Source organism: Chionomys nivalis, chromosome 5 (assembly GCF_950005125.1).
Source record: "Chionomys nivalis chromosome 5, mChiNiv1.1, whole genome shotgun sequence".
Taxonomy (NCBI): Eukaryota; Metazoa; Chordata; class Mammalia; order Rodentia; family Cricetidae; genus Chionomys; species Chionomys nivalis.
Genome location: NC_080090.1, coordinates 62,313,857 through 62,340,904, shown reverse-complemented (window position 1 = coordinate 62,340,904; position 27,048 = coordinate 62,313,857). Strand labels below are relative to the sequence as shown.

The 27,048-nt window shown below is 44.4% G+C and overlaps 1 protein-coding gene across 2 annotated transcripts in view; it reads left to right on the top strand.

The window, feature by feature from the left end:
* Astn1 (astrotactin 1) overlaps positions 1-27,048 on the top strand; it is a 330,687-nt gene that overhangs the window by 286,646 nt on the left and 16,993 nt on the right. For both annotated transcript variants that reach the window (XM_057769941.1, XM_057769940.1), the window contains exons 17-21: positions 9,051-9,319; positions 15,642-15,775; positions 19,037-19,188; positions 20,253-20,388; positions 25,375-25,475. In XM_057769941.1, coding sequence (XP_057625924.1) covers positions 9,051-9,319; positions 15,642-15,775; positions 19,037-19,188; positions 20,253-20,388; positions 25,375-25,475 — 792 coding nt within the window. The remainder of the gene's footprint in view (positions 1-9,050; positions 9,320-15,641; positions 15,776-19,036; positions 19,189-20,252; positions 20,389-25,374; positions 25,476-27,048) is intronic.

Below are 27,048 nucleotides of genomic sequence, written 5' to 3'. Positions count from 1 at the left end.
CTCTTCCTTGGGAAGGGCCCAGAAGTTGGGAAAATGCTTGCCCTGGGAGTACAACAGGGGTATCTCTTTGTTTTCTCAACTTATCCTCCCACACGAGAGAAATGGGAACGGGGAGCCTACATCTGCACCTCCAGACAAGCGCATGGGAGGCTCTCTCCTGGTGGCCAGCTGAACTGGCCTACCCATTCTCTTGTCTTCCTGCTAATGGAGATGTGAAAATAGCAAATCCCGCAGGTGTTCCTCATTTTCGCCTCTCTCCTAGCCCTGTCTCCCTCCCCACTCCCTCTCATCCATGCCACTCTGTGTGTAGTGAAGCAGCAGGAATAATCCAGCCCAGCTCTGCACATCCTGAGGGCTGTGACTCTGAATTTCTATGTCAGGTTTATTTTGACATTGACAAGAAGCTGCATGCAGCAGCTGCTGGACACCAGGAGGCTGAAGGAGTCAGAGAGGCTTGTTTCCTTTGCCCAATGCTTGTGAGGCAAGGGAGGAAGCCAAGAGGTGGCCAGTGCCCAAATAGCCAGCAAAAGAAACATCACTAATTCTGCATCATGGGATTTAACTTATAGTGTAAAAAGCAGGGACACAGTGCTAGGTTGACTAGAATCCGTGCCTCATCATGTTAACTGATTTGGAAATAGTCTTTGCAAGAGGATATGCATTATGGTGACATGATCATGAACTCAATATAGATAGCTCCTATATCCAAAGGCTAGCTAGTATATAAGAGAAAGCAGCGGATTTGGTCACAGACTCACAGAGAAGAGTCATGTGACAACCAAGGCTAAGACTGGAGTGACAACTTTGCAAGGCAAGCAATGCCTTCAAGCACTGGGATCTTCTCGAAGTTAGGAAGAAGCAACGGTGGCCATTTCTCTAGAACCTTCCAAGGGAACATGGTTCTAACTGCACCTTCAGTTTTGACCTTTGTTTTCCAGAACTGGAGTGATAATTTTGTAAATGCGGCCTTAGGAAACTGAGATTCAAAAGCCGGGGAGAGCAAACCTAGGTGATGAGCTCTGGCTTGCACGAAAGACATTCAGAAATTAAAGCAATGAGAGTCTGGGTGGCAACTGAAAAGCAGCTTTGTAGAACCTTGAAGCTTCCATTCCTATTATCTCACAGAGCTCCACAAAAATCTCATAATCCAGTCAAGACCAATATTGTTCTCGCAGCACATCAGTACTGGACTCCAGACAAGTCCCTTCTGTGGGAGTGAGACAGGAGCCACAAAACCAAGTGCAGCTGCCCATCTCTCCTGTGTACGTCTATTCACACTTCCAGCAGAATTACTTCTCTGAGGGAGGGATTAGAGGAGAAAAATGGAAGGGGAAGGGGAAGGGGATAGGGGATGGGGGATGGGGGAGGGGGAGGGGGAAGGGGGAAGGGGGAAGGGAAGGGAAGGGAAGGGAAGGGAAGGGAAGGGAAGGGAAGGGAAGGGAAGGGAAGGGAAGAAGAAGGGAAGGGAAGGGAGACACTGTTTCAGGAGACTTGAGGTCTGAGTGACTATGATTTCAGCCCAATCTCCCGAATTCCCATTCCCACGTGGGCATTTGGCAAACCCTTTTGGATAATCTGGTTAGGACTTGGATTCTCTGGCATTGCTCTTGTGGTAAATCTTAATGAAAATTTAGCCTATTCTTTGAGGGCTTTAGGCAGAAGGTGGATGTAATTCCTGTTGCTCCTTTCTACCCTTTCTACTCCTATGCATTTGTTGACTGGAACACTCTCAAGTGTGGGACACTGAGCATGCTCCATGACAGTGCAACGCAGCCTATGTCAGCTTCCTGTACACTGGGGACTAACAGCATAGCCGAGTCTGTCTTTGCCGGCAAAGTCTTAAGGGCTTCCCAGCAATTCTTGTATTTGAACCTTACTCCTCCTGAGATGTGTGGGTTGTGCAGAGATGATCTCCAGAAATTCTCAAAGAGTCGCCGATAGCTGAGTTAGCTTGACTTGTATTTCTTCTTGACACAGAGATTGCGATTTAGAAGGAGGGTGTGGCTGGGTCAGAGATTCATTGCAAAGGCTGTTTTGGTGTTTGTTTTTTTATAGTTCTTTGGTAGATTCTGTTACTGTAAAATTTCATTGAGTGAACTTTGAACCCAATGTCATTGTCATTGACCAAAGAAGGTATATGGGATGCTTGCTGAATTAAGACCATTTATTACTGAATTCTCTGTCCTCATGCCAAGGCCGACTAACAAACAGCTTTTGGCAAAGACTAAGTATTGTACCTACACCAAATCTCAATTTAACATGAACCAAATTAGCCAGGGACCTCAAACAGACTGCTATTTGTTAGAAAACAAGCCTTCGATGAGGGGATTATGTTAAGAAAGTATAACATTGTGTTATCTATCAATTTTTAAAAGCCATTGGGGCATTGATGCCATTTTATTTCTGTCTCTTCCAACTTTCAAATATGCATAGTCATAATTGATGAACAGAATCCTCACCTGGAGGCACCTTGGGGAAAGGTTTAATTCTGCTTGGTAGGCAATGCTTTATGAAACAGGCAGGAAATTGGAACACTGTGTTTTTAGAAAAGAAAGATGTCAACAAGGACTGCAGAAAAAGTACACATTTTTCTGGTTAAGAGTCAAATAAACCAAAACCCACTTCTAAAGATGTCTTTCCTTGGCCACCCCAGCTATGGACACTTTGTGAGGTGGTCAGTGGGAACCTGGTGACAGGCACTCCACTATGCCCTTGGGTGCTGCTCTCCAGGGACTGGCTGCAGGGTCTGATTATAGCAAAGACCCACTCTTTCTAGAAATTTCCTAAAGAGATTACCAAAGGACCAAGTCTAAAATGTACAACATTAATGTTAGAACAAAAGAAAGAATATACCCTGAAGAAAGAATCATTTTTGAATTTATTTGTAAGAAAGGACAAGAATATAAACTCTTTCTTGTTGGGACTGCTTTCTGAATACATTGGTCATATGGGAGCCAATGATTTCCACTAGTTAGTTCAACAAGAAGATTGCTTACTTGGAGCTACAGGGTATTGATGGATGTGAGGCTCTGAACCTGGAGTGGTTTCTTTTTTTTTTTTTGGTTTTTTTCGAGACAGGGTTTCTCTGTGGTTTTGGAGCCTGTCCTGGAACTAGCTCTTGTAGACCAGGCTGGTCTCGAACTCACAGAGATCTGCCTGCCTCTGCCTCCTGAGTGCTGGGTGGAGTGGTTTCTATGTGCAGGCTGAGACTGGACAACTGGAGAAGGTGCAGGTTTCCAGGTATCACCCTCCTTATGACAATCCTTAGAGTCCAGCTCCCTCTTTGCAGGTAGGACGCACATGTGAGGCCAGAGTCCCAGTCTGCCCACAATGGCTCTGTTCCCCAGATCTATCCAGAACTCCCTTCCCCTCCCCCATTGGTATCTTCCTTTCCATCCATTCTGCTGGCCTGGGTTATCAGTCCTGATCTTTTCTCTACTTGAAGGCATTATTTGAAATAACTTCCCCAGGTTTTCTAACCACAGAAAACCACTGTCCTTCAGCACCAGAGCTGGCTCTTCTGGATATTCCCTTTCTCAAGTCTAAATCCTTGCCTTCCCAGCGATTAACTACTCAATGACCACATCGGTGGCCTACAGTTTAAAATTTTGCAGAATGAAATCTCTACACTATTTCTACTACCCAAGTTGTTGAATCCAAGCTGTCTCTGAATAATTCTTCATGCCTGAAAGTAGTGGAAGCCACTCTATTTCAGACAAATCTAGAGCATTTTAAAAGAACCTAGACTTCGAGTGGAGTAAGGCTGGGCTGTTTAGTTAGCAATTGAAGAGGACAGAGTATATTCAATTTATATATACATTTTATTATTCGACAAACACTTTTGTCATTCAATATATACATTTCTAATGAATTGTTGAGTTGTTGCATATTGAGTGAGTACTGTAGGGTGTTATATTGGAGGGTAAGGCATAACTTTGTCCCTAGTGGCACTCAGCATGTGACAGTGATGGTTGCAGGTAGAGCAAGGTAAGTGAATAAGCATGGTCAGAGTAAGTACATTGAGCGTACACTCACTGTGTCCTGAGGACTGCTCAAGATGGACTTTGTGAGTTGCCAATTTGTTTGGTTTGGTTTTGGTGTTTTGAACCAGATTCTTGAAGTCATCACATAGCCAAGGATGACCCTGAACTTCTGATCTTCCTGCCTCTGCCTCCCAAGTGCTGGGATTACAGGCATGGTCACTACACCATGTAGTGTAGGTTTGTTGGTGAAGAATCAATCAGTATGGACATTTCCACTTTACACACAAGGAAATGTAGACTCTAGAAGGCTATGAAACCTGTCCTAAGTCAGACAGCTGATATGAGGTAAAGTAGAAACCCAACCTAGGCAATCTAAAGAGTAAGTTTTTAGACTGTCAATTCTCTTATGTGGTATTGAACATGGAAGAAAGGATATGGGTTGCAAAGAGAAAGCAATTTAATATTAAATGAATGTTTGGGAAGATTGAGAGGGAGCAAGGGAAGGAAGCAGGGGTGGGGAGGGACAGTATTTCAATGGCTGGGGGATCACCTGTCCCCTCTGTTTAGCTGGGATGTTCAAGAAAGAAAGAGGCTTCCAAGAGACTGTGGAGGAGATGGTGACCACACTTAGGAGAACCCTTTCATGTAATGTGTATAAGTGGACATCCTAACAGGTATGTAAGGCTTTGTTACTTATGGGAGAGACCTTGGCTGGAGTCACAGAGTCAACTGCTCCCCCAGTAATGCCTCACTTGCACTTTCTACTTGATTCTCGGGGAACTTAGCAGGGGACAGGAGAGCTGTTTGGCAAAGGCTTTGCTTTTACTCTTTAAGCTTGACATTTCATAGCCATTCACAAGTAGGCTTGGAGCGTAGGATAATTACCTCAGGATGCAGATATGGATGTAGATACTGGTGATAGATCGAGATACAGGCAGAGGCACGCGCAGATACAGATGATAGATTAAACCAGACAAAGGAACTTCAGAGGTGAAAAAGACACATTTGCTGACTACAGAACACTACTACCTCCCCTCTGGCATAGTCAGAAGTGCTCAGTGTATGTTCTACCTCCCGTCCCCTAGTTAAGATTTGAGTCCCAGAGAATGTGTGATCATGGTGTGACTGGCGATTCAGTTCTAACCCCAAGGAGCTTGTTTTAGGATTGTGAATGGCATTGCAGGTTGGATTCCTCTACTTGGAAGGCATGAGTTGAGGGAGATGTGCATCAGAGAACCTAGAATCACGGCTCTCGCAGTAGATGGGGTGAAGGCTGGGGTGGGCTCTGGCACACTGGCTGTAGGCAGGCGGACTTCCAGTGCATCTTGCTGAGCTGTGCTTTTCTTGCCCACCTCAACCTTCTTCCCGTGCATCCCATGCTCTCCCCCCGAAGCTGTGATCCGATTAGTTTGCATTTTATTTCTTTGCCGCCTAATGAACTGCCTGTGTAGTTCTGGCTGTTCTGTCATCAGCATCTCTTTGCCGTGGGCACCAACTCAAGAGAGAGATTCTTAAGCAGGCCTCAGGATCCTACAGGGATTGTACCAATTTACTTCATAACAAGCAATTCACCTTCGCGACCTGTCAGCTCACACAAGCGGCGCGGACCCTGCCTAAGAATGGGCTGGTCACTTTCATCATCCTAATGTCTTCCTGAATTTAGGTGGGTAGCTATGTACATGCCTAAGGCCATGGGCTCATACACGGTGAGGTTCTGAGCATTGAAGATGCCAATATTCTCATGCCACGGTATTCTATTGGGGAAACTCATCCACTGTGTGCTGGAGGATACAGATTTAGCCTAAAGCAAATGGCACTTATTTATAGCAAACTGTATTTGCAAAATGCTTTGCAGTTTGAGGTTGTTAACTACATTCCAGGTTGAATATTCCTCTGCTTGTAAGAGAGCTAAGTGTCACAGTCGAACACAAGGACCTTCCCTGTGGTGAGGGCCCACACAGGTACTCTTGGTCAGAGGGCACACTTGCCAACCAGCATCTTCCAAGACCTTAACTGTAGATTGTTTCTTTTGTTCAAAGGCCATGTGTTTACTGAAGTAGATACTTCTTTTCCTAAGAAGCATCATAGTGCTTCAGATTCCAGGAGTGTCTCTACCTAGGTGCCAGAGGATGGAGAAAATTGACAAGAACTGTAATAGGAGTGGCCAATAGAAAGAGGGGACCACTGGGTCATAGGAAATAAAGTGCCTTTCCTTCTTCCCACCTTCCCACCAACAAAGAGCAGAGTCTCCTGAAGAGCTTGGGATCTGAATGATTCATTCGTTTGCAGTCAATGGTGGCACTCTCTTTGGGGTAAGGGAGATTTATGTGGCCTTTCACCAATGGACTCCATCATTTTAAGGAGTATTTCCCAATTGTATCTTTAACTGCACATAGAAAATGCATTTTCTCTTTGAAAAATCTCCCTCACACACATGTCTGTTCTTGGCTGGAGGCTGGATAGATGGCTTTTGGGAACTCACTGTTCATTGCTTCTGTATAAATCCAGCCTCTCTCTAGACAGCTTCATCTCATGTGAGCACGGGGCCAGCAAGACACACTGGCCTTGGCTTCTAGCAAGGACCTTGCATGTGGACCTGATTTGGGAGGGAATAGACAGAGGAGGAAGAAGCGAAAAGAGCATTGATGGTCCCTATCATCTCTTCCTACATCCTTTTCTCAGCCATTGTTCTGTAGTCTTTAATCTTGTAAGTTTGAAAGGTGGATAGATATTGACAGGGATTAACTGCATCTTGATTTTAATTGGCATTGCCAGAAGACAGCAGCAAGGGGAGTGGCCCCTCATGTTTACAGCATTTACAAGCTTTAATGATGCCAAGCTGAGCTGGAGGGCAAGGAAGTTAACTCCATACAGGGCACGCGTGTTACAGTGCCCCCTGGTGGTTTCTTCAGTACAATTCATCTAAATAGTAACCCAGGAAAGCTCGTTTCAAGGAGAAAAGAAAGGTTGCTTTCTTCCTTTGAAATATCTTTTACTCAAAAGTAAAGCTATTGAGAGAAGTTTCTTTTTAAATTCTCTCTTATGAGTTTTCTTTCAATTATCCTGTCATTATCACCCGTTTCTCTTATTTTTCTCCTTAAGCTATAACGTATATAATTTGTAATCGTTTTGCTTCTTGGTTTTTTATTGTGTGTAAGGAAAAGGAGCCATAAAATTCTTGAGATACCTACACCTTACTTAGGGTTCTGAATATTAATTTTTCCAGACGTGGTCCCACAGCACAGAAGGTAATCATTTTAGATCTGCTACCGCCATCTAGTGGCCATATTGTAGATTTCCAGGAGTACAGAATGGATTCTCAAGGTTGTGGCTTGGTAGGGAAATGCTTCTGATGATGATGTGATTAAAAACCAAAGATGGAAAAGTTTTCCGCATCCTAAAGACTTTTCACAGACATCAAGTTATACCCAAACACCTTACTACACCTCCGCTTACTTTGACCTAGTCATTCTGCAGTCTGAAGAAGACAGGAGGTCAGATCTTGGCTAGTCTGTGGCTTTTTGGATACTCCTAGTGATGCTTTCTCAGCCTAGGACAAAGGGTGGAACCAAGACTGAGCTTCAGAAGCCTAAACATTTGGAAAGGTGAACCTGTGGGTGAAGTGATTTGGTATTGGTTAGTCTAGGCTCTAGCCAATGCCATTATCCTTGACTTTTGCTGTGTGTGCAGTTGTCCAGTTCTTCTGCAATCCAGGAGGAACTGGAGCTCAATCCTGGATCTATGATTCAGTGAAATGCAAGAGTTAAATAGATGGAGTCCCGTGTTAAAAGTGTCTCATCCACACAGTGATGGAATTCATTTGGGAACCAAGAACATTGGGAACCCTGCCATGTCCCCATATGGGTCCATGTTACACAGCAAGCAAGAGATAGGATGGGGGAGCCCCCTACACCAGGAGGGGAGAACATTTGCTTTTCTAAGCCAATGAGTCATAGCTCCAAATCACCTCTGGGAACCGCTTTGCGAAGCCTTTCAACCAGTTCACCCTGTGTCCCATCAAGTATGACATTCTTAATGTGCCCACAGGAAACCAGAACATTCTGTGTGTCCCCACCATCTCCAAAGGCACAGCAGTCTCTCCAAAATCATTTCCTGCTTGGGACACCAACTGTCAGAAATAGCTTAAGAAATCTGGAGGGTTCTGTCCACGGGCTCCTTTACAGATAATGAGTTAAATGGGTGATCGTGGGGACTGAAGGAACAAAGAGCAAATGGGGCTTTCGTGTGTGGGGAACAAACAATTATTCTCTAGTAGGCATTTTTCATGTTTGTCACCAAAAATAGATCAAGAGCCTGTGCAGCTAATGGCTATGTGGCAAACAACGGTGAAAATCTTTTGGAAAAAGCCAAACTTCCCTCTGCATGATCAACACATGGGGCTAGTAAGACAGCTGAGAAATGCTGACTTTGCTCTGTGACTTAAACACTTTGGATTGAGACACTCCTGGGGTCAAATACCAAATCTCACAAAGGTGTGTGTGACCTTGATGATACTCTCATTTCCTGATATGTAGACATGGGTATAATTAGGCTATCTGTGATGCTAATGTCACGGTCAAAGGAGATCTTAGATCAACCCCAATGTCAGAGGAAGAATCCACAAATTTCAGCTGGAATTATGACCAATGATGGGAGCTTCATGTATGTTGGAAACCATAGGTGTGTTTCCAAAACATTTTGTCATTCATTCATTTAATACTGGTAGAGGTAGGTGGTATGAAGGAAGCCAAGAACGGTCACTTTGTTGTCATCTGAGTTCTTGGCAATGGATGTACCACAGACATATCCCTCTGGGTGGACCAGTGGAGCCAACGATTCTCAGAAAAGCAACCACCCATTCTCATTCTTGAAAGGCCATTTCCAACTCTGTGTCACTGGGAAGATCTGCGCCCCTAACTAAGTGGAATAACAAAAATCACAATTTGACTTCCTCAGTGGCGCTTTCTAACTTCTCAGTGTTAGACCTCAGAACGCAGGAGCCACCGAGTCATGGCCATCCCTGCTATCTTGCCTCCCTCACCATTCTTTTTCTTTTGTGTCTGGCAGGCAACTCCCCATCTGATGAGTCGGAGGAGCGGGAAAGGGAGCCCAAGGTGCTGACATTCCCAGAATACATCGCTAGCCTGTCAGACTCTGGCACCAAGCGTATGGCAGCTGGAGTCCGAATGGAGTGCCAGAGCAAGGGACGATGTCCTTCATCTTGTCCTTTGTGTCATGTGACGTCCAGCCTTGAAACCCCTGCCGAGCCAGTCCTGCTTGAAGTGACCAGAGCATCCCCCATCTATGAACTGGTGACCAATAACCAAACTCAGAGGGTAAGAGGGCTGAGACACTTGGCTCTGGAAGGTAACGAAAACAGAACTTGCTCTGCACTGCAATCGAGAGTGGAGCATCTTTTTATTAAACTAAGAGGGGCACCTAAATTTGCATGTTTGCATATGAAGTCAAATCAAGTAATACATTCCAGAATACCCATGGTGATGTGATTTAGGAGTCAGAACCAAGCAAAGAAGATGGGAAGATGGGAAGGAGTAGGAAAGGTACATGATTGGCAATCACCAAACTCATTGTGATACCCTTTCCCAAGGGGGCATGGTTAGGAAGACAACCATCTCTGTCTGCCCCTGGAGGAGATTCAGGGGCTCCCCTAACTGATCTCTCAGCCTAGAACCCGCTGCACCTAGAATAGAAGGGCCATGTCAGGTACACATCCCAGATGAAGGAAGGATCTAACAGCCTCAAACTGGAAGGATCCGGTACCCCAATCATCACAGACTTTCAGGACGAAACACCACATTCCTGTCCATCTTTCCATGTTTTATCATGCTGGAAGGCCCTAATATTTCCCAGTCATCCTTTCTCTGTCTTTATTGTCTTTACTTCTCTGTTCCTAGAGATCTTAGGAGAACATGAGTGAGTCCTTAAGAATCAGGTATCCCCATAGGAGGTGCAGAGAGACTGACAGCTCGTTCTTTAGCCCCCTTACCTCCTCCAAAGTACAGGCCAGAGTAAGCAAACACACAGACAGACACGGGCCTTGCCAAACTTGAAATTGAAGGCTCCTGGAGTGAGGTTTCTAAGCTTATCTGCGAGGCAGCTGGGGAGTGAGCTGCAGCAGTGAGCTGCTCGCTTTCCTGACTGCCAGGGATGCCCATCCAGGTGGGGTGATAATTGCTTCCTTTTTTCTCTTTCAAGAGACACCTGGTGTGTCCCAGTTGGCTTCATAGGTGTTGCTCAGACCCACAGGAGGGATTTTGCATGTGTGTTTCTCTCACCTACCCGCCTCTTCCATAGATATTTCAATGAGTGTTTGAAAATACAGGTTTTTTATCACAGGAACAAAAAGACAAATGGTTCCTGCTGGCCTACAGATTTATCCTGAGTCTAAAACAGATGGTTATGGGATTGTGGAAAGAGGGTCAGGAGAGAGGGACTTGAAGAAAGGAGGATGGGGACACTCAAAGGTGTGCTGAAGTCACTGGACAACCAAAGGTGTGCCAGTGTTAACACAGCGGCTACCCTACCCTTGTCCACTTAACATTTTACTGCCTCGGGTTGCTGTGGCTGACGACCAAATACTTGCTGTGTCATCAATCTGGGTACAGTGAGGTCTGGGCTAAGCAGGACCATCCTGTGGATTGGGGTGCACAGAGGTACAGACAGAGAAGAGCTCAGTGAGACACAAGGGCCTTGGGGCTGTCAATCAAAACCGGGATGCCTAAGGAAGTTGACTTCGATGGCCTCATTTTCCCTACCCCAGTTTCCACAAAGGAGTGGGAAGACCCTGTCTCTCTGGCCCTGTGTTAAACATTTCAGTTTCTAAATGCTGACAAGCTGGTCTGAGATGGAGTTTTCTCACTATCGGGGGAATTTCCTCTTTTCTTTCTGTGACACTGTCTACCTTCGTCACCCCCTCTTTAACTCTGTCTTTCCTTCTCAGTTTTACTTTCCAAAAGCTGGGGAGAGGGTGGACAGGGGCTCAACATGACACTGGCAACTCTGTGGGGTTTTTCATCTTCCCCTCTAATATGTGGGTTCATTTTCTATTTGTCCCCTTTGGCCTATTGTCCCTGTGTTGGACTCGATAACCTCTGATGCCACACTTCAATAAAATCTTTGTGATAAACAAATAGGTTCAGCCAACAAACGTTAGCTCATTTCCTTGTATCACAAATCCATACCACTTATGTTCCCATCTCATTAATTGGCACAAGAGTCCTTGTCATGCTTTGTATCTTTTCTGTTATCATAAGCAACAGGTATATCCTGAGACCCCCATCACAGCCTAACTCTTCACTGCAATCAAACATTTTATTGCAGCAATCTTCCTGTTGGTCCTTTTATTAAAACCCCTGGAATTGCTGTACAATATGGACTTCTGGCCATATTGCATCAAGGTAATTTAATGATTCCTCAGATTGAGAGCAATTTAGAGTCCTTAGCACATCGTTGCAAAGCATGATGCAATTCATCTTCACTTGAAAGGTTAGATTGTTAGTACTATATAGTCCAGAATTTAACTTTTGGGCCTCCTCAAACACAGGACATTTTCTTTCATGAATTCAGCCATTCAGAATTCTGAGTCTCTGTCCCAGGAATGTACTCTGTCACATTTAAGCCTCTGAAGAATTCCTGCTATCCTGCTATGTTTCAACTCAAACATCACTAGCTCTCAAGGTCCCTTCCTTCATGATCCTGGTCCAACTCAGACCCCTTCATGGAACTTCCACTGTATGTATACACATGTTATAGCATGCGTCCCCTATGATCATACTTGTTTGGCTATTTATTTCACTCCAGACTATGAGAAATGTTGTGTCTTCTACAGAATGCCTGGGTTGGTACATGGATGATGCTCTACTACATAAACAAATGAACCGATGAATAAATGAATGAAATATTCTGTTGATAAACCTGAATTGAAATTCATATTTTTCTTTCTTAATAAAAACAATAGCCAACATTGAATTTTTCTACACTCTATTAAATTTGCTAACAAGTATGTATCCCCCAGGAAGTGCATGGACTAGCAAATTGCAAATACTTAATAAAGTGGAATGTTCCTTTCTCTTCCTTTCCAAGGAAGTCCAAGGGGTTGCATTTTGATTCTTTTTTTCTATTGTTTATTAGTCAACTTTTCATCACTGTGACAAAATAACTGGAATAATCAACATAAAAGAAAGGAATATCTCAGTTCTGCAGATTTAGCCCATGGTTGCCCAGCTCCAAGGATGTGGGCCTATGGCAAGGTAGAAGATCATGATAGTAGGTGTGTGTGCCAAGGGAGCCTTCTCACCTCACTCTAGCTGGGAAGCAAAAAGAACTCATGAAGAATACATCACGACTAATATATAACTTTCAAACGCAAGTCCTGGTGTCCCATGTCTTCCTATTGGAGCTCACATCCCATTATCATTAGGTTAGGTATCAATCAATATACTAATAGATGAATGAAATCAGTGTCGTTTTTCACCTCTCAATGGTATCATCACCTTGGACCAAGCCTCCAGTACAGAACATTTCATATCCAAACCACAACATCGCCTCATCCAACCTGTTGCAGTTCGATGTATCCCAGAATTCGGAGACACAGAGAGTCTCACGGAGTGGTGTCGACCAAAGGTGGAGAGTTAAAACTCCTGAAGAACTGGCATTTAAAATAATTGTATCATGTATATCTTGATATATTTTTATATTAAAAATCTCATCATGTTCCATGTTTAAAACATTATACTGGTTTATCATTGTTCTTAGATGGAACCTCTCCTTGCAGATAGACTGTCTGTAATCCAGCCCTACATCCTGGGCACTTGAAAAGAACTTCTTTGTCCTAACTACGTCTCTTATAGACAGACTGGTATTTGTAGTTGGCTTTAGGAGTCCAGTTTCAGTAAGGGTCCAATCTTCTTAATGTTAGATTTTCTACCTATATTACTATGATTTTTGTGGCCAGATAACTTTTAAAAAGATAAACCCAATAATATGTATAAATACAATTTCATGTGTTTCAGTGTGACATTTCCACACAAGCTTGCATTGTACTTAGTCCACATTCACCCTCCATTCTGTCTTTCTTTCTCTTCCTCCCTCATGCCTTTCCCCTTCCTTAGCATTTCCTCTTTGATTTTCAGGCCATTTCTCTTGGAATATCCATATATGAGAAAAACATACACCTGTGTTTTCATCTTGTTTGTTTCCCGTCATATGCTGTCCTCCAGCTCCAGCCATTCCCCCTGTTGCCGTTTGCAGCCTCCTGCTGCTGTGTGCATCCATGGGACCCCACCTTCTCGTGGAGATCGCCGCCACACCATTGTGGAATTCGGATATTTACATGAATCCAGTTTGCTTGTTTATTATCTGGCTGCAACATTTATGCAGGCAGAGGCCATGTTGCCTTCTTTTGCGTCATTGCGTCCTTCATGCTTAGCACAGGAAGTGGCCCCTTGTAGATGGTTATCAAATAGTTGTTGACTGAAGACACCATCAAACAGAAGGTACAACTTTATTTTATTCTGTCTGCCTCAAAGAGCCTGTTTTCGTAGTTTTAAAAAGTTCGCCCTTGGGTTTGAATTTCAGTCAGAAAAGCACAAAATGAATGACTTGCTGGTGGCCTCAATGCTGATTAAGGGTACGTAAGGGAAGGAGCCTAAGAAGTTCCGTGAGCCACGCAGAGCTCAGTCCCTGGCACTGCCCCACACGCTAGCCTGCGATCCTGAGCAAGTACCTAACTCTCACTCCCAGAGTCCTTCACTGTAATTCATTAGTACCATCTATCTGAGAGTTAGTATCCAAAGGGTTCTTATTAATTAGAAACTATGCAAATCATAACTGTGATTGGAAATCATTTCCTGCTTCTCAGAGACTCTTGGGAGTCTTGGGAGGAAGTCAGTTGACCCTTAGTTCTAGCTCATAACCTTGAGTAACCAATGTTAAACTCTGAAAGAATGGGACATACATGATGATTCTTTATATAGCTATTTATGGAGTCAAATCCATCTCCCCTTCCTTTCTTCCCCTCTCCATCCATTCCCCTCCCCAACTTACTTCTTTTCCTCATGATTGTTTAGTCTGTTTTTTCAATCTACAGGACAGCTGTTCCCCCTTCCCCTAACTTACCAGTGTGGACAAAAGGGACTGATTCAGAGGGGAGAAAATCATTAGAAAGCCGAGGCTGAAGCTGTGCCATGCCTCAGAGATACGGCTCTGAGCTCAGCTGACTTAGAACCTTCACCCTTGGATTAATTATCTGAGTTGAGGGAGCAGAGCCCTCTGAGAGGCTACCATTCTCTCAAGATTTGCTCTCTCACCAGAGAATTGCCCCTGCCATGAGTGTTGTTGCCTCTTGGGTTGGATTTCATCCTTGTTTTGTTTTGTTTTGTTTTTCTGCAGAAAACCTCTCCATGAACTTACTTTATGTAAAGAGCTATGCAAGACTGTAGGGTGTTTATATATATATATATATATATATATATATATATATATATATATATATGGTTCTATGTGAGCCTCAACTCTGTCATTCAAAAACAATAATGTGTACCAGGTGTGAAGCATATATTATGTCACTTGGAATAGACTGTTCATTTAATTGTCACAACATCCCTACTAGGAAAGTGATATTTTTATCATCAAGGAAACTGAGTATATGTAACTTGTCCAAGGTCACAGGCAATGATTGACAAAACTGAGGTTCTCATCCCCAGAAGACTGATGTAGGCTCAGAAATTAGCCTTTATAATCCACAGCTTCTCCCAGTCACACTCTAAGGAAAATGCTTGATGTCTAATCACAACACAAAGCAGGACCACATACGTATTCAAATTGGATTACAAAACAGGCTGAGAGACCATGAAGGACTAGGGCAGGATGAACAGGGCAGGTATGGGTGCAGAGAGAGGCATTCGAAGAAGAGGGAAGTATAGCAAAGACAGCCCTCCCAGAAGTGTGTGGTAAGACATCCCTGTTACTGGAGCCCACAGTAGGAGGTGTGAAAGAGAGTAGAGAGGGGAAGGCAGAGGGTGGAAGCTGACTTACTTTCAAAGCGAAAAACCTCATTTATTTATTTATTGCAAATGGAGTCTGCACTTTTGTCTCCCAGCTACCCAGACCCAAATAATCACACACAAAACTGTATTAATTACAAGACTGTTCAGCCAAGTGGTTAGCTGTTTTTCTTTTCTGATCTTCATGTTGAACCCCAATATCTGTCTCTGGGTTTTTATTAATCATGTTACAATTTATTTTTATGTATTTATTTAGAGACAAGATTTCTAGCCAGGGCAGGCCTCAAACTTGTATCTAACTGACCTCTAACTTCTGATCCTCCTGCTTCCAAGTGCTGGGATTATAGGCATGTGTCATCACCCTCGGTTTGTAAGGTGACAACTCTAAACTATAGAGATGAGCTATCACTCTAACAGGACAGTGACACCCCAGATATCCTACAGGGCTGCGGTTATCCTAGAGTCCATCTTCTGCAACACAGTTTCAGGCTAAAGAATGGTGATATTGTGTTGATACAGCCTTTTCTCTGGAAGTGATTTAGGACCACATAGAACCCTGATGCTAGATCTCTTGGTGATGACCATCTAGCCATGGTTTCCTAACACTTACTCTTTGTTTTGTTTGTTTGTTCAGCTCTTACAGGAGGCCACCATGAGCTCTCTCTGGTGTTCAGGGACTGGAGATGTCATCGAAGACTGGTGTCGATGCGACTCCACTGCTTTTGGAGCGGATGGCCTCCCTACCTGTGCGCCCCTCCCACAGCCTGTGTATGGTTCCTTTTCCATGTCCCTCTCCTGCATGAATGCCTCAGCACCATTATACAATAATAGAATTAAGTAGACATTAGTCTCCAAGTAATAGCCCGAGTGCTGGGGACTGGAAAGAAGAATGTGGTACAGTTCCTGCCGCTGGAAACTTTCGGTATACTAGAAGGAGCAGGCACCCACGCCATTTGATGGAAGTTGTGTGACAAAGCTCACACTTTTAAAATGTGAATAGCTGTTCATTGAGCCTGCATTTGGGCAACAGTAAAGACTCTGTGGAGCACATAGCTATTAAATGTCTTCCATATGGAGGACAAAGCAAGACAACATGGTTAGAGAGTCATACAAATAGACATATGGTTGCTGTGGGAGATTTAGAAGTCTATAGTGAGGGCTTAGTGGGCCCCAAAACTCTATTGTGTCTCAAAGACAATGTAGGTTCTAGGCATTACATGGGGTAGGTAAATGCTCTCATCACCACACTGCCAACTAAGGGACCAGGAGATGGCTTCAAGAGGATTGAATTTTTCCAAAATTGGACAGCAAGAAGCAGGTCATGGCTGAGAGCAACTGTAGAACAAGAAAGCACACAATTGAAATGATTTTAGATAGAGCCAACAAGGCAAGATGTCTGCTTACTGTGAGAATGAACCATAGCTGAGAAGGGACCCATTAGGAGGTATGTAGAGTTGAGGAGAAGACCAATCCCATTTGAGCTTGTCCTCGAGCTATTGAGAAATAATTGTGTAGATGTACAGAGAGGCAGGTGGATCTCTGTAAAGGAAATAAAACCTAGCAATAATGAGATTTCAACCAATCTCAGAAAAATGGTAGTTAGAGTCATAGCTCTGAGCATGGGTGCTCGCTTAGCAACATACACTATGCAGGGCAGAGGCCTGGGATGGACATAAGAAAACGTCTGTCTTTAAGGATGGCATGAGGCACTCCAGAGGTGGCTGAGAATGAACACATCTGTTCCTAATCCCTCATGGGAAGCTTAAACAGAACTGACCAAGATGAGGAGCCAGGACCCAATGCAGGAATTCAGGTTATCCTATAATAAGATGCCTTCCACAGTGGTTAAGGCACACAATGTCATTTCTGTGAAACAGTGTTGGTAGGACAAGGTGGTGGCACATGACCCCATGGATTCATAAGTTCAGGAAAGCCCAAAGTGAGAGTCAAGACCTTCAGCAGCTAGAGTACTAGTTACAAAGAACACTGGACCATAGGCAGAAATTTGCAGATGGAGGCTGCCCTCTGATCTTCAGGTAAAGCTGATATTACAGAGCAGACCCAAAGAAGAAAAAACTGAGGAAGAAGGTAATTTTTACTGACAGATCATCAGTGGAAGCCAATTTACTCTCTGTGAAGGTGCCTTTAAATACTCCAGCCATTGGCTTCTTGCCCCTTGTAGCTGTAACTTGGATATTTGAATCAAAATAAAAACAAGTTCCTAATTAGTAAAAAGCCATATCATATGATAGAAAGGGAGCCACTAAGAGAGTCTGTGCTGTTAGACCAATTTAACAGGTAAGAAAGCTACCCAATAACACGAAACCATCAAATGGAGGGACACAAGATCCAGCCACTATATCTGAGGCTGATTGCATATAAACACGCATTAATTAAATGTGATAACTAAGGATCAAGCTGAGCTGGGTATTGTACCTGAGAAACATCTATTAAAACTTTTCCTGTCAGTAACAGATCTTAGTTTTTTGCACTTTAATTGGAAGTTGGAAATAGAAATGTACTCTACTTTTACATAAATCCACGTAAATCATACACACTCCTATTTCTCAATAGGGGTTGGCCTTAGCTCCTATTTCACAGAATCGGAGTTCTCAGAAAGCTTAGTTACTAACTTAAGCTTCCTAATGGTTTTTTTTCCCTTCAAAATAGCATTCTGCATATGAGTCTAATTAATGAATTTGTCAATATCCGCACTGTTTTGGGTCTCTTCCATCGTAATGTCATATGCGAGCTATGCACTCCTTCATAGTAGCCACTAACAGATGACCATGTGTTTCCTATTATTTTTCTACTAGCTAAACTGCTTCCTATTCCCCAAACAGCATCCCTTGATTTCATGCTAAAGTTTTATCACTTGCATTATTGTGTGTTTCTGATACTCATTAAATTACATAAAAGAAGGCCTGGAATGGTTTCCGTACCACTGCATAGCCCTGGAAAAGCAACAAACACGATGATGGATTTGTTGAGTTGAAACTGAACGTTGCAGGTTGTTTGGTGTGATTCAGCTCTGCTCTTCTCGTCCTGTGGTCTTGAGGCCATGAGGGGTACCTGCAAGCCTGCTAGGAGGTGGGAAGGCTAGGGCTGCAAATATTTTTTGAGATGGAGAGACCAAGGACAGTGAAGTGTGTGAATGCTAGGGATATTGGGAGAGAGGAAAGCTAGAGTGAGCAGAAACTGGGAAAACCCTCACAGTTTAGTGGTTGGAGAGAAAAGAGGAATTGGAAGCATGAAGGTAACATGAGCCATCTACAGAAGTTAGAACAAGGAAGTAAATGGATAGCTCTCAGATGGTCAGGAGATCCACACCAGTGAGCATCAGCATCGATTGCTGACTCTCGGTAATATGCAGTGAAGTGTGAGCTAACAGGGCAAAGCAGGAGTTAAAAGACAGCTTGAAAAGAATAAAGTGACTGCGAACTGAAACTAGAGAAAAATTGGGACTGAAACAGGAGTTCAGGTCCCAAGCAACAGGCTCGGAACATCACCCTAAAGAGAATGTGGCGTGCGGCAACTTTCACCTTCGAGTCTCACTTCTAAGTTGAGCCTTTCTGAGGTTCTGTCAGAAGATGGGCTGGAGAAGGAGACATAACAGAACAAGGACAGGGGAGCAGGGCCTGCCAGATCCTGGGGGTTATGGAACTTAAACTAGCTGTGCCTTTATCAACACAAGATTCTCTTGAACGCCACCTTCAGTGGGCTTTGAAGTGCACATTGCACAACGTTTGCTTAGTATTCCCCAAGAGAAAAGCCAGAAATGAGATTTCCAACTATATAAAAGTATCAGTAAAGCCCAATTACCAAACACATGTACTATGTAGACTTTTACCCATTTGTTCATTCGAGAGATGCAAATATAAAGCACCCAAATCTTCGGGAACTTCAGCACCTAGTGAGGGAGACCAGTCCTCAGAGAGAGTTTGTACTGTGGCAATTGAGATGGTAGTTAAAGCGTGACGCAGGTCCCAGCTGGGTCCCCATTTCACCTTCCTTCTCTTGTGCACTCAGGCTGAGACTTTCCACGGTACACGAACCCAGCAGCACCCTCGTGGTCCTGGAGTGGGAACATTCGGAGCCACCCATTGGAGTTCAGATTGTAGATTACCTGATCCGTCAAGAGAAAGTCACGGACCGGATGGACCATTCCAAAGTCGAGACAGGTGAGCATAGTCTCTATCCCCTGCCTAGTCTTCTTCAAAGGGAGACAAAGTGAAAGAAGAGAAGAATGCTCTTCCTTGTGGCACTGCTTCAGGCTCCCGGTATTTCAGGGCAGCACATGGGCGCAGAAAAGAAAGAGCTACTGCCTCTTCTAGGCAGCAGCCATCTTGTCCATTTAAGAGTTTTTGCATGGTGAGCAGCTGACAGTCTTGTTTTCATTTTGCTTTTCTTTTATTTATAAAAGAGGTGTCCATTTCATTGCCTCTAGGCACACTCACAAGCAACAACAACATAGTACACTACTTATCCTAGCCCACAATTAAGAAACAATTCTCTGCTAACCACTGCCATGATTACAGAAAAAAAAATTCCTTTGCTAATAACCCCCTCTAGGCAAAGGCATGTACAAACAGATGCTCTTGATCCATGACTTGTCCTAAAGCAAACTGACTTTTGTCAAGGCCTGAGAGAAAAGGAAAGCCTTACATGAGTAGAAAGAACCCACAGAAATAAAAGTCCCATGCCTTACTTCTCTGCTACCTACACATAGGAAAAGCCAACATAAATAATCCTAAGGCTTTCACATAAAATATGGTCTTCCGTGGGGATGAAGATGTCCACAATCTACAAGCTTCTAGTGAATTTGGGATTGAGGCTTGGAGAAACATTTTTGGCGCATGGAAAGCTCTCCATTGCTGTTTCTGGGGCTCTTCCCTTGGTGTGTACAGGTATTGGTAAGGTATGTTAGGGCCCAGGGACCAGCCCATCTGTTCTCTATTAATCTCAAGGTGTTTCATGGGAAAAGTCACAGATGTGGCATGTGCATTTTGCCTTAGTAGTCCTTGGGCTAACTCTGGACAAATGACGCTCAGCTGATTGACTAACAGTGTAACAGTCAGAAAAAAAGGAAACAAACAAACAACAACAACAACAACAAAAACCACCCCAAACCAAGGTCTTTTTGTCCACTGGGAATTTAAGAAGTTTCAGCAAGCTCTCAGAGCATTTCTCATTGCCGGAATATCTCTGTTTTTCATACTTTCCCCATCCCTGTTCATTTGTGCAGAAACAGTGCTGAGCTTTGTAGATGACATCATCTCTGGAGCGAAAGCTCCCTGTGCCATGCCATCTCAGGTGCCAGACAAGCAGCTCACCACCATTTCTCTCATCATCCGATGCCTGGAACCTGACACCATTTACATGTGAGTAGGTGCATCTTAATGATTCCTTATCCAGAAAGTTCTGCGATCTTTGCTGGCTCCCTTCATTGCCTAGGTTCCTTCAGAGATGCACCAAGAGATTTTTAGCCTCTGCAGTCAAATTTCAATAGACATTATGAAAACATTTCCTGAAGAAGTCTTGTCATCAAAGGCTTTACAATATACGAACGACACACATAAACAGATAAATGGAACCCAAGTCAGAATGGAATACGTGTTAGTTAGAAGGTGAGGGACGTGTTGGAAAGAAAGAAGGAAGTGGTTTATTCTAAGTAGAGTTGGTGTCTAGATTCTAAATTTGATTGTATAGAATCCAGTAGCTACTGTGAAGTGGAAAAGGCACACTAGGTTAGAAACCCCCAAGCAAAGGTAGAGAGGCATGAAGGGGAACAGCGGGTGTCCAATAGGTCTGAAGCAGGTGGTGAGTAAACGGAAACGGAAGAAAATGAGCCTGGAACACTAGAGTGAAAGATGTATGTCAGAGAAAAAACATTTTTTTAAAAAAAAGGAGGACAATGCCAAAAACTATGTGTAAGAAAGCTATCTCTAGTGGTTCTGAAATAATTTATAGAGTTTAGATGCTGGTCAGCATTTTTCTTCAAAGAAAATGGAGTAAATTATATCACCATGCTTGGAATATCCCTGTGTTCTCTGTGAACTCTTCCCATCTCTTCCTGAGCTCTGGGAACAAATGTAAAATATTTGTGAGCAAAGACATAAAAGATGCCAAAAGAGGAGACTCAGCGATAGAATCTAAGTCATGATGGAAAAATTCAGGGTCTAACGCAGAATTCATAGTGATACAGTTCGGAAGCGTTTTGACCCCATCAGTATGAAAAACATCTAACAGTTTACAGATGAGGTCACGGGCATGGAGTCAAGGTTTCCAGAATAAATCATCCCCACTTCCACTCTTAGGGAGTTCAAAGATAGAAAGTACTAGAAGTCTGAGTGCCATTGGTTGTAATGAGCTTAGATATTTAGCTGTGCATCTTTCATGTAGAAGTAAGAAATGTAACTCGGGGATGTGCAGGATGAAAGGGAAATACATAAAGACAAATGGGATCTGACAATCTGGACTGGATGCACACAGAAAGATGGCAGTGCCAATACCAGTGACTATCTGTCTGTTCTTTGGACCAAGGATGACATGATCCATAAAAGCGCTCTTGATAGTGGACAGCTGTGGCCCTACAGAGTAAGGGTTCGTGACAAAGGAACATACATCTGAAGGCCAGAAATCTGCTTTCAAAAGTCTCATAATGTGACTCACATGATCATTTGTAGTGAGGGTGCACTAACACCTATCAGTCTGTCCTACCTGTTAATTAGGAAGTCAAAAGTTCTAGGGGAACAAGAGGTGGGTAAGACTATCCTTCAGAAAGACTCTAACCAAGTCTAGGACCTTCCTCGAGTTGGCTGATTTGGCCTTGTTTCCTGGTCAAAGACCCGAGAACTAAGATCCTCTCCCACATTCAGCATCCTTGGTAATAGGGTTCCCCTCCTATGTTTTGTAAATCATCTCCTTCCTGTCAATGTTGATTACAGGAGTGGGAGAGACAGCGTAAAGGACAGCCGGTTTCCACTAGGTGGCAGTGCAGATCGCTGGAAAACCTAGCTGAACCTTAGCTGTAACTTCATAACCCCCAGTGGGGGAGCCAGTTCTTGCTTTAGCAAGACGATGTTCCTAGATCCTGACAGAATAACCTGGAGCAGCCTGAACACAAGACCCAGTGTGTGGGGAGAAAGTGAGGTGCGCTAGAAGCCACACTATTCCTCTTTGTTGATGAGCGAGGAATCATTGTACTTCCATCCCTGGGGCAAAGAAAGCATCCAGCAAACCTGGTTTTGTGCCTAACCATAAAGCGACTTTAAATATGACCCTTAATTTCCCTGCACTTGGTTTTTCTTCACTATAGATTAAGAGAAAGGAACCAATCACATATGGATAGGTGGTCCTATGGGACTAGACTTATTCCTGTTCCATAACTGAAGAAATTGAGGTTCAGTAGAATTAACTAACTTCCCCAGAATCACACAATAGGGATATACATAATGGTTAGGAGCTGAAGCAGGGTTTGTCTTTTTCCACACACTCGGTCTTACTGCCTGGCCACCCCAGTTTATTCTGCCAGGATCTAGGAGAATTATCCTGAATGCAAGAGCTGGTCCCCATGGGAGATTATGAGGTTACATCTGAATTTCAGCTTTCTTTGTCATATATTTCATTTAATGCCACGTGAGAAGCATTCTGACAATGGACCGAGTGGCACAAACACAGTTAAGGACCGCCTTAAAGTGTACAGGATCCAACATCTTCGTTTTAGGGTAGGTACTGCCCCTCCTACTACCGTCTCACCGCAATGCCTGCCGGGAGGAGAGACCTGCGTTTCTGAGCACATTACAGCAGACAGATGATAGAGAAGCGTGTCTGAGGCAGAGGATCAACAAAGCCTCTTGGCGGCAGGAGGGAAACAGAAAAGCAGCAGGCAATGCAGCCAGCCCCTGATAGGCTTACCGTCTTCCTTAGCATTAGGCCCCAGACCTTTAAGGCCCCTACTCGGGGCCTGAGCCAGTCTGTGTCAGTTCCCACGCACACATGCCTCCGCCCGTGTCATCACCACGTCGCTAACTACGCATTGAGAGGTCCCAGGCTGCAGCTGGGGAGCGATCCCAGAAGCCTTGGAAGAAGCAGTAAACGGACTTACACATGAGCCCGCTGGATCTAGAGCCAGACTTATCTCCTCTGTCAGTAATTCCAGCTAACCCTCTTGCTGTCTTTTGAGAGTGTTATGGCGAGCGGGATGAAAACGCCAATAACAAACAGAGAAGGCCTTCTTGACATGCCAGCACGCGGCATTTCCACAAGAAAATGTGGCAAGTGTTCCCCAACCTTCAGTAGTCAAACACCCTGGCTGCTCTCTCCCTCTCTGGGGGCTTGGGGAGGGTGGACCTCGGGGAAGGGCTGGACCTGCTGAGGAATAGTTCTTAAGGTCAAGCTCTGTCTGTACTTGGAAGGTTGTGCGAGGCATTTCCTTTCCGAGTATCTGCCTTGTATTAAAAATAAAATGTGTTGCTGAATAATCAGAATTTAGCAGCTTGCATTTCACACTAACGGCCTTTCAAAGTACGTAATACTGAACGCCAACAGGGGCATCTTTGTCCCAACTCAGGATCAGACACGATGTAGCTGGATGTATAGCAAGACGAGATAGGAAGGAGCACTGCCTGGAGTATGCACTAGCTGGAGGTTGGTGACTCATTCCACCCAGGACCTGAAAGACAGGCTCCATCTGGCAGTCAGTTTGGTACCCAAGGAATAGGCTATTATAGTCCAGAGAAACGTAAGAATTAAGGGTCCAGGATTAAATTATGATGGGCTGCAAATAGTGGCTCCAGCCGTAAAGTTGAGGTTGGAGCCTTCAGCTTACTGGCAGGTGGCAGTAGCCTAACCTGGAGTTGTAGGGCTGAAGGAAGAGGAACTGCTACCTGTGAGGAACCTAGGGGAACAGGGACCACACCCAGGCCAGCCTGGAGTGTCAGCCTGCAAGGATCAGGACTTTGCATCTCCTAGCTCTCCCGAGAGCAGCTGTTAGAACCGATGAAGTCGGCAGCAGAGAGCAAACCTTGGAGACCAAGCAGAAGAAAAAAAAAAGACCCCACTTCCCTTAAAAGGGCCTCAGAGTCCCAAAATATAGATTGGTTCTCTACTGAATCCCAGGGATTTCTAATGAAACATACTATTAGAGGTCCCAGAGAACATGGCTTAGCATGGGAATCACATACACCATGAGGTGGAAGATTGCATGGGGGTACCCGTGCTACCTCTAGGTCTACCCTTCAGAACCATAGTTAAATGTGCTATGAGACTGGGTTAAAAAAATGAGCTCAGAAATGAATCTGGTTCCAAAAAGCTCAGGTATACCATTTACAGGTTTGGGGGTCTGGGGAAAAATTCTAGAAACAGGACCAAGAAGCTAATGAGGCAATGAGTCCAATGAGAGGCTTATCATGGCTGCCAGGACTAGGGTGGGGATAAGGAGTGTCAGTGCAGCCCAGGCTCCCTCCAGGATGGCGTGGCAGGAGAAAGGTGACAAGATGCTCAGTTTGGACTCAAGGCGCATGTGGTGGGAGAGGGCCTTTGGTGCTGGCTCTACCGAGCAAGGCCATTGAGCAAGGCTTAGGAGCAGGGCACGAGATAAACATGTGGGGTGCTCTGAACCCTCTCTGTTGATGAGAAAGCTGGATGCTTGGTCCTGGTCCACCAGCTGAGAAGGTCCTTTAGGCACAACAGCTCTGGGCCGACCCCTGTTTTTGGAGTTAAGCAGGCTGTCATATTTTAGGTCTAACTAGACCAGGGATCTTGCTAAGGTGAAGCCTACCTATGTGAGGCCTTGTGGCATTGACATGAGGCAGGGGAGGGAAGAGAAAGGTTTGTGGCATCTTGGGGCATGCAGGCCCTTGCTCTCCCTATCCTCTGTGCTTCTGAGTGAGGAAGAAACGGTGGGCTTGAGGTCATATCTCTTTGAACACCATGTTTTTGGAAGAATAATTAGGTAGCATAATAAATAAATAAATAATTTGGAAAGAAAGAAAAGAAAAAAAGAAAACGAGCCACTTGGAAGTCACAGGCTTGGTAAAGCACAGGTTTCTAGTTCCTGTATCAGAGAACTAGAGAATTTCCAGCAATGGTGCTGATGTTGCTGGCCTGGGGGTTCCATGTGGAGATGAAGTGCCTTTTTCACTATGTTACTTTCTATGAGACATCTCTCAAGGTAGTACATTCCAACCACAGACCACAGGAACCAGCCAAAGGCTTCGTGCCACTGCTCTCTCCCCATAGTGCTAGATTCGAGCAGTAAGTGTACCAGCCTCCTATTTAGACACCTGGGCCTCCAGACAGAGCTGCTCAATCCCCACCCCCAGACATTTCCTTATAATAATGTTACTCTCCTACCTCTCTGCAAGGTTTACCCTCTGGGGAGTGGACAACACAGGGCGACGCTCCAGGCCAAGTGATGTGATTGTGAAGACGCCATGTCCTGTGGTGGATGATGTCAAAGCCCAAGGTAAGGGACACTGAGGTTAGCAATGTCTACACATGATTGCCCAACTAGCTACCCTTGCCATGCTAAGGAACCGGTAGCCAAAGGACTACACAACATGACCTGGAGTTTGACAGGAAGGAAGAATCCAGGCTCAAGGTAGAAGCGTGGGCTTTCTGCCAGTACTGCTGGGCCTTGTGCTCCGGCAGAGGGTTTCACTGTGTTCGGTTATCCCATATAGTTCGTCAGGCAGGAGTCAGCAACAGACACTGAAAAAGTCCCCAGGCAAGTAGGTGCTTAGGTCCATGCAAAAGTACCTGTCATCTCTGCCCTCAAGGATGGACCACTTGCTCTTTGTGGGGTTTGTACATCTGAAAGTCTGCTCTGAACTAAAGCATACAGGGCTGCAGACTTGGAATTATGCGTCATCAACCCCTCCTCCAGTGCACCTAAGTCTGTAACTCCATACTTTGAAGTGATTATGTGCCGGTTCTTCAATGTAAGCTCCCTCACTGGCCTTGGTCCTGGGCCACTAGGAAGTTTTTCCTCAGTCCTCTTCCAGCACACACCAGATGCTGCCTGGCTGGTCTTGGCATCATCCCCTGCTCTAAAGTGTTCACATCTCTGCAGGCAGAATTTCTCAGTTACACTTCCTACTTCTTGGGACTCCAGAACCAGTTCAGGTGATACTATAAGCCCCCTAACGTCTACTAGGCAGAACTGAAACTGAAACCTTTTTATCAGCAGAGACACTGAACACTTTGGTTCCACGGATTTCAATCAGGGATAGACCATGGCTGAGTTAATTGTCTGCTGCCCCTCACTATCCTACATATAGTTCTTGGCTATGCATATATCATCTTGACCAAGAGGGGCATAGTCCCAGAATGCCACAGGGCGAGAGCCTGATGATGGCAATCATTTGGAAAAGAGTGATTTAGATCTACTTCACTTTGTCTAACTTTTGTAGAGCAAGCCAGCAGGATTTTATCAGAAAGTGAAATGACAGCTCCTTGCAACAGGGATGGGGTCCCCCAAATGGGCTGCCCACCTAGCTCTGCCTTGATTTAAACCACTGACCTTTTAATACTGTACAACTTTGGGAAATGTTATTTGTAGTTAATCATATTGGCATGTTATGCACACAGCATTTTCAAAGACATCTAACCGTAATAAAATACGTTCTAATAACAATCCCTTAATGGGCTGCCATTATTCTTATGACATGAATATTTAAAAGGCCGCTTGGGACATAAGTGGGTGACCCTGTCTACTTTTTCAGCACCTTCTTGCCAACTCTCCACTACCATATCAATCTCTTCATTCTGGTCCTACTACCTTCCTCAATACCACTTATACAGGTCTCACTTCTATTATAGGGTCATTGCACATGTTCGGCCCTATTACTTCAAATGTGCTGTACCTTTCCAAATGGCTAACTCAGCTCAGCATGGAAACTCAGATCAAGTGCCCCCTTCTTCACTGTTATGCGCCCTCACAGTACTATGCTTCTGATTTGTAAAATATTTCTTTCCGTTTTTATAAAGATGTGCTTAGTTTCTTTTGACCTCCCTAGCCAATGAGTGTCATGAAGGCC